Genomic DNA, 16,576 nt, shown 5'->3' with positions numbered 1-16,576 from the left:
CTCATCCTCAATGTTTTAAGAGATAGAGAAACATTATGTTCCTCTGGGAAGTTGTGCCCCCAAGGAAGGAGCCTCTAGAAGAGAGAGCCCAGGGGGTTCTCCTGGAGCTACCTCTGATGGCTGGGTAAGTCAGGAAGGGGCACTGGGCCTACTTGACACTTCAGATAAATAATTCCTTCCTCTGCTTACATGCCAGGTAGCCTGAGGACAAATGACAAAAGGACAGCAAATCCAGTAAGATCACAGACAGTCTCTGAAAAGAAAAAAGACTGTAAAAAATGAGAGGTTGTTAAAACCTGCCTTGTTGAAGAGATGTAAAACACTCTAAGGGCAAGGACACAGTACAAAGGTGAGGGGTGCGGAAGTCCCTATTTCTGGCTACTTCTATTTATCCCTCCCCTTCTTCTTCCTGTCCGCCCTCCCCCCCCCCCCCCGCCTTGTTTCCAGATCAGGAGAAACAAGATCCAGCTGATATACTTCCAGTGAACAGCAAAATACTGTCTCCCCCAACTGAAAGTATCTGGCTTCCCTCTGGGCAGCAGGAGACCGGGCCAGAAGGGCTGCAGAGTGCCATGCTCTGGGTCCCCTTTGAGCCCCAAGGCCAGTGGGCACAGCTGGGCAAGGGAAGGCTGCAGGCACTGGTGGCTTGTGTGGACACAGCCCAGCTGGACCTGGAGGAGTACTGTCTCTGCCCTCAGGGAACTTGGGGAGGACAGGACACAGGAGCCTAGAGGGACATCAACCATTACAGACAAGTGACCAGAGCTGGCTCTGAGCCTCAGACTGGGAGGGGCAAGAACAGAGAGAAAATGGCAGGATGGGGGACAGTCCCAGAAGGTGTCCCCAAAGAGAGGGGGTGGTGGAACAGACTGGAAAGGGAAGCAGGGACTCGACCCACATATTTGTTTATTCATCCATATCTCCAACAAATATCTGTAGCACACACAAGACTCCAGCTTCTGCTGAGGAATTAAGGACATGGGGGCAAATAAACCTGGAAACCCTCACAATCCAGTGGAGAGAACAACCACACCTGTAAGCAATGAGCCCTGAAATAAGGGCTGCATCCACATGGGGACAAGTGGCTGTGTGAGCAGAGAGGGGTTTTGGGCCTTGACCTGGGTCCTGTGTGAGGCTTGGGGGCTGCTGGGCAGATGGCAGGGGAAGTACATGGGGCAGAGGGGCAGCCAGAGAGGGAATGAGAAGTCAAACAAGGATCAGCCCATCTTCCCACCTGGCTTAGGAGCTGGGTGCCCAGGGGAGGGGAAGATGAGGAGTGAGGAAGGTGGGGCTCACTCAAAGGGCTGGTAATGCCCAGCTCCAGGGTTTGGGGCTGCTGGGGGGTGGTGCTAGCAGGAGAGAATCATCCTAACCTGAGAAAGGAGGGGCAGGATGGGGCTGACATGGAGGGGACACAAGGTGTTGAGTCAGGATGGAGGGTGAGAACAGGGGAGGCCCAGCAGCCAGGCAGGACAAGCAGTCTCAGAAGGAGCAGAGGTTCCTTCAGTGTTTGAAATGAGGCCAAGTCTTAATGATGTTGTACAAAGCTTCCCCAGGAGACAGGGTATTGACAATATCACTGTGTCCCACCAGCAGGTAGTTGGGAGTTAAATACCCCTTGTCCACTGCACACTGGATCAGGTTCTGGGCTGCCTCCAGGGCTGCAGCATTGGGTGGGGTACCTGCAAAACAGAGTTATCCATCTGTTCTAGGATTCCAGGGCACCCTGCCTAAGGAAGGACCCATTCCAGAATCACCCCTAACTCACCCCTACCACCAAGCTAATATATTCCACTATTGCCATCCTGTAGACAGAAAACCAAGTCAAGACTCAGATTTCTCAGCACCAAAGTTCTTCCCAAATGAAAATAGCAGAGTCTGGGATAAAACATACAATTATTTGGGGATGTAAAGAGCCTTTGTCTGCTGTAAATATGTCTGCCTGATAGTTCCCTACTGGGGGAATTTAGCCTCCCATAGGATATTTGGCACTGTGTAGAGACATTTTTTGGTTGTCACAGCTAGGCAAGGGGTGATACAAGCATCTGGTGGCAGAAGCCAGGGATGCTGCTAAACGTTCTGCAATGTACAGGCAGCCCCTATACAAAGAATTACCTGATCCAAGATGTAAATAGTGCTGAAGCTCAGAAACCTTGCTTTGGCCACAGATATGCTTCCTGCACCTTCATATGCTCAGCCCCATCTGCAGGTACCTTCCTGGGTCACCCCTCGCCCCACTCAATGTCCATTTTAGTATCAGCCTGAACCAGCCCCAAGTGGCAAAGTCTCCTCTTCCCAGAGGTTCAGCAAAAGGCCTCGGAGTCTAAACAAACCCTGGTCAAGAGCTGGGAGCAATGACAATTCTCAGTGTACACTTTGGATGCAGAGACAGGGGCTCATTCAGGGCTGTGGCAAATAAGGCAAGGGTCCCTACATTGGTGCCGTCATAAAAAACTTAGCAAAACATATGCACAAAGATATTTTCCTCTTGTCTTGTCAGAAGAGAGAGGCATTTGGTTGGATGTGTGTGGGCATTATGCCTGGGGGATGGGGGTCATTCCTGGTCACACTTAGCTTCGTCAAACATCAAATCAGAAGCTCAGTAAGTCCAAGATATGCAGGCTCTCAGTGATGCCTGAGTTTGATGCTGTTGTTGTCCACATGAGACACACTCTTTCAGACACCATACCATGAAAGGTCATTGTCACTGCCCAAAGCATCCACTTACCCAAGAAGGTCCCCATGAAGGCAATGCCCAGGGCAATGTCATTGTAGCCAGGAGCACGGGAGCCTTGGACATTCCAGCCCACTCCTTCATAAATGACACCATCCTGCCCCACAAGGAAGCTAAAGGACCATGACAGGAGAAGGAAATCAGCATGATAGGCACTCTGCAATTGTTTCATTTATTCATCCATTCACTCATTCATTCAATCACTCATGCCTTTACTTAGCAGACACTGATTAGTCATTAAATTCTAAGCACTGAGTTACAAAAAAGACAGTCTTTGCCAGAGGTGTGCTGGTAAACCAGCTGTCATCAGAAAAGGGGAAGGGCAGGAAGCCCTGGTTTATGCCCTTTATTGATTTCTGTGGTGTAAAACTCCCACCATGGCTGATTTCAATCCACCAGTGATTTAACAAAGGTTCACAAAATTCCTGGATCTCCCAGGGATCCCCTCTCATGAGCCCATCCAGGTCTAGCACACTGATGCTTCCCCAAGGAGCTCACAGACTAGGGAGAAAAGAGTGACAGCTGCCATCCCTGCAACCTGGCTTTCCTCATACCTTGCCAGTGTTTTCCCGGTGATCTGTGGCCACCTTACCACTAAAGACAAAATACACTTCTCCAGCCCTACCTTGCTGATCCCTCTGTATCCTCAAACATTTTCTCCCCTTTACTTCCATCGCACCCCACTCTCCCAGTTGTCTTCTGTGGCTGTCCCTCATTCCTCTGCACCTTGTCTCCCTGTGTCCTTTCCTTAAATGTGGGGTACCTCAAGATGCTGTCCAGGACAAACCCATCTACCTCCTTGAAGATAACTTCAACTGCCATTGAGCAAAATTCATGTGTCCACACCTGTGCCACCTTCTTCCCCACCAGTTCCCCTTTCCAGGCTCCCCATCTTAGTGAAAGGCACCACCTCCTGTCCTTCCATTGGTCCCAGCTAGGAATATGAGTATGAGCCCACCGCTTCATCCCTCAGTAACCATGGATTGTCCACCGCATCTTGCAACCACTGTCCCCGATCAACCCTGGCATCCTCATCACCAACATTACACTAATCTCCACTGACCTCTTAGATCTGTCTGCTTCTCCCCATGACAGCCTCATCACCACCCTGGTCTTGCTTGAATTGATCTCACCACCTGCAGATTTGTCCTTTTCTGTTCCATTCCTGAAGCTGTGAATGATCTTCCTGATACAAATCTTATCTCAAACCTGCTTTTATGCCCTTGGCACACAGTGGGCACACACTCCCCAGCTTAAGTGAGAAGATCCCTCATAATATGCCCCCTTGTTTGCCTCCTTACCTTCCACCATCCCTCTCTTTGGCATCTGTTTTTATCATTATTATTATTTAAAAATTTTTAAATGTTTACTTATTTTTGAGAGAGTGAGAACGCAAGCTGGGGAGGGGCAGAGAAAGGGGGAAAGAGGATGGAAGTAGGCTGTGCACTGACAGCAGCAAGCCTGATGCAGGGCTCTAACTCACAAACTGCAAGATCGGGACCTGAGCCAAAGTTGGACACTCAACTGATTGAACCACCGAGGCATCCCAGCATCTATTTTTATTATGATAAACTTCCCTCAGCTTCTCAAAGACACCATTATCAGGCTGGCATCCAGGACTTTCCACAGAGGTCCTTTCTCTCTGCCCAAAACACTCTTCCCCCTCCTCCGATGAGCTCACTCATTTCTTAGATCCCAGTTGATATGTCATCTCTTGAGTAGTGCTTTCTTCACACCCAATTCCCCCGTAAGCTACCAAGAGGTAAAAATGTCTCCTGTTTACACTCTGCACCCTCTATAATAACACTTAATGCACTCTATTAGGCTTTATTCATTTAATTATCTTTCTCCTTCAGCAGTTTTAGCTACATCAAGGCAAGAACCATATCTGTGCTACATCTGCTAGTGTCCCCAGAGTGTAGCCTCATGCCACAAAGAGTAGGCACTCAGTGTTCTCAGTGAATTAATTTATAGCAAGTGGGTATTTACTCCTGACTACAGATCACCGGTGATCTTTCTCACCTCAGGGTGAGAAAATGGCAGGGTCATGAAAGTTATGGCACAAGGTATACAATAAAGGTCAAAGTCAAGGGACAGGAAACTGGCTACTGAAACCTGAATGGGAAAAGGGAAAGGTCCTCTCTCAGCACCCATCACTTTCCAGGTTAGGTTCAAAACATAGAGTCAATATTCAGGTATCTATTATGATCAAAGAGAACAATCCTGTGAATAATCCTGCATTGCAGGATCTATAAAAGCACTTGACAAGTCTTAACAGATGAAAGGTGTTGGAGGAAGCTTTCTCCTATTTTGAAAGGGTTGTAACTATAACAGGATGGAGAGAGGAGAGGCCATCACCCCAAAATCACATACTAAGTAATGGTAAATCCAGCTAAGGAAGGGCCATTGCACACAGCTATGCTTCTTGCACCCTGCACAGAGTGCCTGGCCAGGAGGCAAGGAAGGACTAAAATCCAGCTCCACTAGCTAATCCATAAAGTCTCTAGAGGAAGGGCCTCCTTGATTAATGTGTACAAATATGCTATCTAGGCTAGTGCTATCTATGCTAGTCCATCCTGAGACTTCACATTCAGTGTGATTGTTTCTGATGGATATGAGATAGTATCTAACCTACCTGTGAACTTGGAAAGCACGCTGCAAGAAGTTTCTATTCTCCCATTAGGTCAGTGTGCTTTTTATTAAAGGATTACAGATCTTGGCATTAGAGCAATCAGAGGATATTATTTGGTGCCTCCCCCTGCCTTCAGACAGGAAGATATTCTCTATAGGCTTCACAATCTTGCATGTGTATGACTTCTAATATCTTGCCAGCAGTCTTGACCTCCATCATATCTATATACAATCGTTAAAAATGACACATTTTGAGGGGCACCTGGGTGACTCAGTTGGTAAGGCATCTGACTTTATTTCAGCTCAGGTCATGATCTCATGGTTCGTGGGATACAGCCCCTTGACCGGCACTGCTGACAGTGGAAAGCCTGCATGGGATTCTCTCTCCCTCTCTCTCTGCCCTTCCTGCACTTGCACTCATGCTCTCTCACTCTCTCTAAAAACATATAAATAAACTTTAAAAAAATAGATACATTTTGAGAACATATTCAAGGAGAATGACCACCCCATTAGCTATATCCTAAGTAAGGTTAACCTAGGGTTGTGTGAAAAATCAACATGGTCATAGATGGAGCACCTTTCATATGGCAGGCACTCAGTAAACATTACTTTCCTTTGTCTCCCATTCGAAGGTTCAGAGTCTGCTCCGAGGTAAAAGAAGCCTATATATCCTCAGGTCCACTTACTTATACCCAATGTCACATGAATTCAATCTGTCTATGAAGAAGGACTGGATATCTTGGACCAGCAGGTGGCACTCATCAGACATGATGCAGGTTCTCCCAGCGGTGTGGAAAATGACAACATACTTAGCTGGGAGCTTCATCTTGGGACAGTGCGTCTTCCTGGCCTCCCATGCAGATCGAGGGACAATGTTGGAGCAAGCTGGGGAGGGGAGCCAGAAAACATCAACGTGTGGACTCGTGCCCACTCATGCCAACCACCTCAATACTGAACACCCCCATGCCATCTGGGCATCCTGACCTAACCCTGACTGTGGAACTCAGGAAAGCCCACCTGGTAGTGGGGTATATCTGCATGGTAGGATTGGATTCAAAAGGCAGGAATCATAGACATGGGATCTAACCTTAAAATAGAACCCAGAGGAGTGTGTGAATGTTGATCCTAAGGGTACATGGATACTCATTCCCAAGAGCAAAGGGTACTTATTTATCTGTATGATTGTCTTGTGTATATGTGGATGTACATGCATAACAGGGTCTTTTGGACAAATCAGTTGAATTTTCATCTGAAAGCATGTCTTTGAGACTCACTTGTAATCCCTAAAACTCTGTCAGTGTAAGCAATTATTAATATTAGCAGATGGCTAATCCAAAGACAGAGATCAGATTTACTCAGAGCTTTCACATAATAGAGCTAATTATCTTTAAAACTTTATTAAGTCCAGGAAAAGGCCAAAAGTGGTTATTAACTACACTGTCAGTTTTGGGTTTCTTTGAAAGAGAGAGTGAGAGAGAGAGGGCTAGAGCACACCCTTGCACAGCATGAGCAGGGAAGGGACAGAGGGAGGGAGACGGAGGGAGGGAAAGAGAATCTTAAGCAGGGTCCATGCCCAGCGCAGAGCCTGATGGGGACTCAATCTCATGACCATGAGATCATGACCTCAGCCTAAATCAAGAGTCAGATGCTTAACCAAATGAGCCACATAGATGCCCCTATTTTTTTTTTTTTGAAGTAAACTCTACTACCAACATGGTGCTGGAACTCATGACCCCAAGATCCAGAGTCACGTGCTCTACCAGCCAGTTGCCCCTTAACTATACTGGTTTTGATGTTGTAATTTGTTAAACCCCAAATATACCTTTTATCTAGTGTTTATTACCTGAATTACACTAACCCCTTCCTCTGAAGTCAGTATAGGTGGTGACTTAAGCATTTCAATCAATCAGTGTTGTTCAGGTTCTTATATTCAGAAAGATGCGCATTTGTGCTTTTGTGCTTGTCTGTGTTAGATGCCTATCCCTCTCCATGTTTTCTTCCTCCACAGTACTTTTCACTTTATAACATATCAAATATTTTACTTGCTTATTTGCTTATTGTCTTTTTCTACTCTCTAGGTTGAAACTTTATAAGGCTACTGCTTATGTGTTTTATTCCATGATATCTCTTCAGTGACTAATTGTTGACTGACTCAAGAAATTAGTACACATATATTATACCAGGCTAATGCCATAGCTCTATCATTCTTGGAGTCTGAGGTATAAAGGGGTGACCTGGAGAGTCCGTCTCAAATTGTACCAGCCCCAAAGTTTCAGAGTTGGATGACCAGTTGCCTATCAGAAGGGATCCAATGAGAGCTTGGCTAAAAAAGTCACTCTCAATGGCATTTGGAAGTTATAAGGGCATGGGGTGGGGAGTAGGTTTAAAGGGAGGCCCGGTAGGGTTGAAAGTCTTACCTTTCTTAGGACTTGCCTTCTGCAGAGGGGCCAGGCAGTTTTCACCTTTCACAAGAAGTGGCTGAACATACATGGAGGACAGGTGGCCCTTCTGGATTGCATAGGAGATCAGACCTTCCATGGCTGACAGGGCAGCAGGGCTAGGACTGTGGCCTGAAAGAGAGCTATCTGTGGTAACCTGGGTCTGGCCTGAGTTTCAGGGTATTGTGGGAGAAGGATGAGAGGCCCTGCCAGCCCCTACATAGCTGTTGGAGGGGAACTGGCTCATCCCCCAGGTTGGAAAGCCTAAAAGTCAAGGATCCACCTGGTCTAGGATGAAGACCTTTCCCAGTGACCTGATAAGACTTCATTTATTGCTCTTTCTCCGTGGAAGAGCTGGAAGGCAGCACTATGCTCTGGAGTGCTCAGCTGGCTGGGCCAGGGTTTCCCATTGGCAGGCACCCTTCCAGGCATGTGCCAACCTCTTTACCTGTATTAACTTCTTTGATCCTCACCACAAACCTCTGAAGTGGATGCTATTATTAGCCCCATATTTATAGAGAGGAACTTGAGGCTTCAAAATGTAATGTGCTCAAGACCCCAGAGGAAACAGGGTGACACCGAGATAGCAATGAGTGGTCACAAAAACAAACCAAGCTGAACACACAGTCCTCTGGCATGCTGGAAACCACCCTGAAATTAGAAAAGAAAAGTGTGGCCTTTGCCTTCTGATTCTTCTCCTTGGGTCACTTCCTCTCTGGAGCTCAGGCTGTACTCTGTATAACAGCAACCAGGAAACTTGTCTGGATTTTCTCACAGAGTATTGTGAGGGGACAGTGAGAAACTAGCTGAGCAAGAATTTTAATAGTAAGAGTGCACAAACTCAGTGGAATGGTCCTGGAGCATGTATGCTAGGACATGGGCTGGGGGAATGGGCAGCTGTAAGAATAAAAGAAAGTGGAAAGGACTCAAGGATTGGAGGCCTCAGAGTGGTTTTAAAAATTATACAGAAAATCTTGGGGTAAGAGAGATGGGAGGAGGAGGTTCCTGGCAAGAAATGGGAAACAGGGCCTGGCACTAAAGAAGGGTGAGAGCCAGAGAGGAAGATGTGAGTCACTGATAGAAGAGAGAAGAAGCCCACATTCCTCCATGATGAGTGCATAATGGTGACAAGGCTGCAGAGAGAACTCTGGACAGCACCTCCACTGTGAGACTGTCAGAGGGAAAGAAGCCAACTCAGAGACTGAGAAGGAAACCAGAGCAGGAGGAAGAGAACTAATACCATTCATTCATGGAAGCCAAAGGAGAGGGGAACTCCAGGAGAGTGGATCATTGGGGAAGTAGGAGGTCGAAGAGTCAGTTCGGAAACAAAGAAGTGGGTAACTCTTTGGAGAAGGGCAGCTGGAATGACCATTACCTTCCTTGGTGCCAAAGAAAGCAAAGCCCAGGGAGATGTGGTTGTAGCCCTGGGTGTGCATGCCTTGGATGTTCCAGCCAACACCTTCATATACCCTGCCATCGTCTCCAACCAGGAAGCTGTGAAGCAGGGAGATACAGGCTGAGTGGCTGGCACCGTGGTGTATCCCACAAGAGGAACCACTTACCAACCTCCAAAGGGAGAAGTGCTCAAGCTGTGCTCACTACAGGGAATTTGCATGGACTTGTCCCAGACAATGGATAGTCCAAGTCATTTATATTCCCTTAGAATTCAGAAGCTACCCCCACACTGCCTACCTTCTTTGCTCAAATGCCTAGGTTTTATGTAAATCATTCTACACACTCAGGAGGAGGAGAGGTCCTGGTGCCATCACAGTAACTAACACAGACTCAATTACACTGTGAGATTCTTCTCAGCCTCAAACATGGCTTTCCTTCCTCTAAAATGCATGCTACCTGTGTCATCTCCATGTAAGCTGCTCATGTGATTTCTCTTACATAGATCTATCTCACATAAATTTCTCAGGAAGTAGCTCCTCAGAAAAGCACATGGACACAGGCAGTTTATTTGATAAGGGGTCCCAGAAGCCAGAGTGAGGGAGAAAGGAGAGCAAGTCAGAAGCAAGAAACCCAACAAAGCATGTGCAATGCAATTGGGCTGGCTTCACAATGGCCACCTGGGGCTTAGAATCATTACCCACTCCCCACCACCCACCACCCACCACCAGACAGGGTGAACTTCCAAGGAACTGAGTACATGTACCTAAGATTGTCCCTGAGAAGGGCCAGGGGCTGAGGAAGTTATCTACAACCCCTGTATGCCAGGGGGGTATTAACTCCCCTTCACCATCAGAGATGATGAAAGTCTGAAGTGGAAAAGCAGAGAGATGCAGAGGGTACTGGAAGTGAGAAGCCATTACCATGCATAGGGACTGTCCATAACTGGGTGAGGTCAGAGATAAGCCAAGGGCACGTGGTCTTGGACACTAAAAGGGTCCATTGGAGTGGCCACTAGGGTAAGAGATGTCTCACAAAGTGGGAGCCCCCTGAATGTGGTGAAGTGGGACATGCAGCAGGCAAAGAGCCAGTTTTGAGCCAGTCTGGGCTCCACAACTTTGCAGTTGTGTGACTCTGAGCAAATCAAACAACGTCCTTGCCTCAGTCCCCTCACCTGGACCATGGGGATAGTAATGCATGCCTGACCAACCTTGGTGGAGCAAATGAATTCATGCACACAGTAGTCATTTGTAACTGTCAATGTGTTATGTGAACTAGGTTTGGGGGGGCATATACGTATAGTTATTACTTAACCTTCCTTGCTTTCTTTTAGATCTCACAGAAAATTCAAAAGGATTTGGAATTTTGTAGGGGTTTAATATTTTACTCATTATCAACCCAATATAACCTCAACCTGGTAAGTGGAGAGCAGAGATGAGTAAGGCCAAGAGAAGTGTCACAAGCAGTATCATTGATCACGTACTCTCACATATCCCTTGTCCCTTACTTGTAGGCCACGTCACACCAGCTGTTGTTGTGCACATGATGGTCCCAGAGTTCCCACAGCCTCTGACTACATGCAGTCCGGTTGTGACACTCCAGTCCAGGGACATGGTGTGTGACAAAGAAATCCACAGGCCTGGTCAGTGGAGTGCTGCAGCCAACAGCTTCTGCCCCCCACTCCTTGTGAGAGACCACTGTGGAGACATCAGTGGGGTAACCACAAGGGTGAGGAAGTTATCACTCGGCGCATCCTTCTCCATCACTGCTTCACTAACCCCCTGGGCCATGGGTGCCATTCTGGGCTGAGTCTGCTTCTTGAGGGTAGAAGAGTCCTGGGAGGAGGCCTTCAGCAGGCAGGCACACCCTCTGCTTCTTACCTCCACATCCCTTCCGCTGTTCCCATTGCAGAGTATGCACCTGTCCAGAGAAGCCTGGATGCTCTGCTCCCTCATACGGGGCATCCCTACCTGGGACAGACTCCATCCTGCAGCTCCTGCCCTGCTCTGCTCTAGGACCCCTGCTTTCAGGAAGCAGCTCCTTCCCACTGCTTCCCCGGGGAAAGCCTGAGAGGCCCATCTGGGCAGCACTAATGCCCCCAGTGCACACCATGTTCACTGACAGTTTGCTCTGGGGCTCTGTGTCCTTTGTCCTGTTCTGAGTGCTTCCTGAAGGGACTATATCTCCTCCTCAGCCTAGGGACTCTCTCAAGGTATGGCCTGACTCTCCCTTTCAGTTGGACGACTCCCTGAGGGCAGGGTGTAGGTCTCCACCCTCAGGCAAGGGGGCCCTTAGTGAAGAGGATGAATCTCTCTGTCCTGGTTTCTGCCCTCTCCCAATAACACCTGGACCCCCAAGGCCTGTGGCATCCTAGCAGGTGGTTTGCTCTGTCCACTGTCTCAGCCCCATGCATTCTCATACCAGCCACAAGGGGCAGTGCAGACCTCAGAAGCACTGGTCACAGCAGATACCCAGCTATCCTTAAGCCTCCTCACCATTGAGACCAAGTCTTCCTTTATCAATAAGCTGAGAGATGTTGCCAAACAGGTCCTGAAGGCCCTCTGATATGCGTTTGGCTTGTGTTTCATTCCAGGAGAAAGCACCTGCAGAGAAACATTCCATTTTGCATCAGTCCTCAGAGAACCCCAGTACTAGCCATCTCAGTGACAGACTCAGGCCAGATCACTGAGGCCCTTCCAGGAGACCCCATTAGGCTGGCAGAAGGACTACCTCCAGTAGCAACATGTGCATGCTTTTCTCCAACACCAACTCCAGGGAATATCCCAGAACATAGTTAAATAGCCAAGAGCAGGAAGTTGGAAATATATCCGTTTCTCATGAGCTACATCTATACACACAATTGGGGGAAAAATGCAACCTGGAAATAAATGTGTCCAAGCATCTCAAAAGGACAAGGTCCTCTTTTGTATGGATTTTACTGAATAGAAACAATGGGAAGATGATATGGAGAAGGGATTAGAATTACTTGCACAAATCAAGTCTGTTCCTCCAGGGCTGATTTGGGGGCATGTGCTGTGCCCAAGCTCCTGTGTGTGGAACTGACATCCCTATCTCCAAGGACTTTCTCTTATTGAAAAAAGCATAAACCCCTGATTGACTCTGATTGACATAGAAATCATACAGACAGAACCATCGCTCCCGTTGTGCAAGTGCAAAGTCCTTCATGTGCATTATCTCATTTAATCCTCAAAAACTTTGGGAAATCATAACATTATCTCATTTTCAGCTGGGAAAATTAAGGTTTAAAGGACTGAGTAGTTTGCTTAAAATCATTGCTGGAGGCAGGTCAAGGATTTGAAATAGGTTTACAGAGTCCAAATTCTGTGTTCTAAATGCAAAGTTATTCTTTCTCCCTAAGGAGAAAGCACATTCTCTGCTGTGAGATTAGATGATCCCTCTTAGTTACCCACTGTTCCAGTAAAAGAAAACTCACTCCAGCTCCCAAGACCCAGCAAGACAGGAAGCCACAGCAGCATCTTCATGTGGTCCCAGGACACGGATGAGAAAGTGTGGACCTTGGCCCTGGGAGAGACACTGACAGTTAACCCAACTGTGCTTTACTCCTCAAACAGGGCACCCATCCCAATGCATGGAACCCCTGTCTGCTTCCCTGCCAAACTATGGGCTTCCTGTGGGCCAGTGCCTGAGTGGGACTCTCAGGGTCCCCAGCACATATCAGATGCTCCTTGGATGGGTAAACACCCTCATCCTGTTTTCCTGGGCAACTAGATTTCATTGAGTGGCTACTATGTACAAAGCCAGTATGGACACTCACACAAGCAACCTTATTTAATCCTTATACTAACTGTGCAATGTAGGATTGTTAACCCCCATTCTTATAGAAAAGAGTTGCAAGCTCCAGCAATAACAGAACTCAGAAATCCAAACACACATGGATGGGTCTTGTGCAGAGAATTCCTTCCCAGTTGGGAATGGTGTGAGGGTGAGGGAGGGCACAAGTGGGTACTGACAAGAGTCAGCAGGGGGTCCCCTGTTCTGGGGCAGAGGAGATATGGTCTTAACACTCCATGTGGTACAGTCCTCTTCCAAGGGAGAGGCTTCTCAACAAGAAACACACTCACACCCACACTCAGAAATACCTGTGGGTCCCGTGCTGTCCCAGTTCCACAGATCAGGGTGCAGGCAGTTCCCCTTTCATTGGCTGGCAGTTCCTTCCTTCAGACTTGGCTTCTGGCCCTGCCCTCTTTCTCCAGCTGCCACCTCCCAGGCCTTTAGGATGCCTTTAACCAGAAGGCACTCCCTCCCTGGTAAGGGAGCACCTGGGCTCTGGCTCTCTGGAGAGAAGAAGAACACCTGGATTCCTAACAGAAAGTAGAGAGGAGGCAGAGTTCTGAGGCTCCCCACAGGTTCTGTCCACCCAGAGTAACTGGAAGAGACCAGACTCAGGCTGAAAGCAAGGCCTCACCCTGTGAATAAGCCCAGGTACCGCCTCCCTGGGGAAGGGCATGATTGCCCAAGTCTCCCTGAGCTGCTTCCTCATCCCCAGGCTTTGGGAAGCCCAGTCAACCCAATATCTGGGAATTCTTGGAATGCCCCAAATCCAGGGGTCAAACTTCGCCAACCCAAGATATGCCTCTTTGACATATTGGCTATTCTGAGCTGGTTATTTTTTAAGGAAATACACAAGAACCACGAGAAGTTCTGAAAACCAAGAAGTCACCCTTTTGTAAGAGACACATGAATAGGGGAAATCTCCACTTGTAAGGGTGTCTCCTTCAGCACCAGGATGCAGGTATGACTGTCAATCTCCAGAAGCTGCTATCACTGGAGAAAGCAATAATTTATATATGCTTAACTTTGCCCTTGTTTGCTGTGCTTTTCCTGGGGACCTCCCACAACTGACTTCCTGTCCCCAACATCTTTTGTCTTTAGCTAATGATGGTATTTAAGATGATGGCTTTGGCTATTTAAGGGAGTTACTCAGTTTTCCTGGGGCTCTGGGGCTCTGCCATATATCTATATCTATCTATCTATCTATCTATCTATCTATCTATCTATCTATCTATATCTATATCTATATCTATATACATATCTATCTCTCTCTATATATATATATGAAGTATACAATTTCTTTCTTTTTTTTTTATGTTTATTCACTTTTTGAGAGACAGAGTGTGAGCAGGGCAGGGGGCAGAGAGAGAGGGAGACACAGAATCTGAAGCAGGCTCCAGGCTCTGAGCTGTCAGCACAGAGCCTGACGCAGGGGTTGAACTCACAGACTATGAGATCACGACCTGAGCTGAAGTCGGACACTCAACCGATTGAGCCACCCAGGCGCCCTGGAAGTATACAATTTCTTAAGATCTCCTTGATTTTCTCCTGTTAATCTGTCTCATGTCAATTTAATTTTTAGTCCATCTAAAGAACTTTGAAAGGCAGAGGAAAACTGTTTTCATCCCCAACAAGACAAGACCTGCTCCAGGAGTGTCAAGGCTGTGGATGGGGGCCACTGACCAATACCCCACCCTGCCCTACCCTCCTTCCACCAGGGCCACATGCACAGATGGGATGGAGGCAGAGGAACAGAAAGGTACATTCCAGAAGGCAGCACATAATGCACTATCATCACTAGTACTTATTTTGGCTCGTGCACCCACCACCCCCACCAAGAACGCCTGGCCCCTAACCCACTCCAAGCTCACTTCCCACGAGGTGAGTATCTCCACAAAGACCTGCACAGCTCTCACCTCCCAAGGGGTAGCCTCCTGATACTGCATAAAGGACCCTTCTGAGGGAATGCCCCAAATCCAGACAGGTGGCCCTTAGTGGGGCTGCAGTCTTACCCTCAGGCCTGTGGGATCCAGAAAAGCCCCCTCAAGGGGGGGGGGCACAAATGAGCCACTTCCAAATTCTGTTCTCCTCATTTAACCAACAAGACCCAGGGCCGGGGAGAAAGGTCCCAGGAGCAGTGTGAAGGAGAGCAGGGGGCTGCTTTAGCTATAGGGACCCGATCAGTTTCCCAAACTTTGCTGACTTCTGTTTCTCCTTGCCTCTCCAATCCCCACCTTGACTAGTAATAAAGTTCTTGCAACAAGAAGCTCACCTCTGGCTCATCTAGTTTCACAGTTGAGGAGACTGGTCCCCTTCTACAGGTGGGCCCTGCGAACTTCAGGGATGGGATTGGAATCCTGGGTGGTGAAGGAGGGATGGGAATACTAGGCGGTGGCTGCCCAGAGGTAGCAAATAGCACTCAGGCAGCAAATTCTTAAGGCTAAGGGGCCCATTCTATATGATGGCATCAGGAGGGAGGAAGAATGTGGGCTGCCCCTCTCTGGTTCTGTGCACTTAGGACTAAATGCTAAGGTTCTGAATGACCCAGGTCCAGTCATCCTCCACAGCCACACTCACCTCTCTTGGCCAGAGCAGCTCCTTTTCCTGAATGTTCTCTCAACATGGTTGTCTCAGGGAAAAGTGCTTGTGTGACTGCATGGTGGGCTGAACGAGCCACACCACTTTTTTTCATGTAGCACCATTTCAAGTATATTAAAAGAACAATTAACAGCCAAACCATGGAGGAGTATCTCAAATGAAGAGTGTACCTTTTACTTCAAGGAAAACAACCAATGAGATTTGTTAGCAATAATGAAATTGGAGCTTTCAAACAAAATTAGAATTTTGGAAAATTTGTGTTGGCTACCATGAGCTTGAAAATCTCCTAATACTTTAAGACTTTTCTGATAAGATCAGTGATTACATTAATTTATCTGATTTATATATGTACATATTACATATTGAAATGTGTCAGCATTTGGAAGGTGTGGATAACTCAGTGAATCAATATTTTTCAATGACCAATATTTGAACTTACAAAATGATGCCTTTTATTCAAAAGACCCATTCAAATTTCACAATAGACAATGGATTTTAATGTAACAGAATACAAAGGACTCATTGATAAGGTTTCAGATTCTACATTGTAACTAACCTTAAGAAACCTCTACTTGTTAAGTTTTGGTGTCTTATCAAAGAAGAATATCCGCACTGATTTTTAAAGACTATTAGTATATTCCTCCCTTCCTAACTACTCATCTGTGTGAGGCTGGATTTTCTTCATATCTTCAACCAAAATAACGTAGAAAACACATCGAATGCAGAAATGGATATGAGAATCCAGGGGTCTTCTTTCACCTATGCATTAAAGAGGTATACAAAAATGTAAAAAATGATATCACCCATTTGTTTTAAAAAATAGTATTTTTCAGAGTCACCTGGGTGGCTCAGTCGGTTAGGCATCCGACTTCGGCTCAGGTCATGACCTCACAGTCTGTGAGTTTGAGCCCTGTGTCCGGCTCTGTGCTGACAGCTTGGATCCTGGAGCCTGCTTCAGATTCTGTGTCTG

At 47.2% G+C, this 16,576-nt stretch overlaps 1 protein-coding gene across 1 annotated transcript; it reads right to left on the bottom strand.

Moving 5' to 3' along the window:
• Positions 1-1,503: 1,503 nt before the first annotated feature.
• LOC125173016 (peptidoglycan recognition protein 4-like) lies at positions 1,504-15,631 on the bottom strand. The gene is made up of 8 exons (XM_047871805.1): positions 15,586-15,631; positions 11,710-11,798; positions 10,703-10,917; positions 9,179-9,297; positions 7,783-7,935; positions 6,052-6,250; positions 2,729-2,847; positions 1,504-1,682 (listed from the first exon to the last, which is right to left on the bottom strand). The coding sequence occupies exons 1-8, from the start codon at positions 15,629-15,631 to the stop codon at positions 1,504-1,506; spliced, it is 1,119 nt and encodes a 372-aa protein (XP_047727761.1).
• Between the last annotated feature and the right edge of the window lie 945 nt (positions 15,632-16,576).

Source organism: Prionailurus viverrinus, chromosome A1 (assembly GCF_022837055.1).
Source record: "Prionailurus viverrinus isolate Anna chromosome A1, UM_Priviv_1.0, whole genome shotgun sequence".
NCBI classification, from domain to species: Eukaryota; Metazoa; Chordata; class Mammalia; order Carnivora; family Felidae; genus Prionailurus; species Prionailurus viverrinus.
The sequence above is the reverse complement of the archived record's forward strand: the minus strand, read 5'-3'. Positions and strand labels throughout refer to the sequence as shown.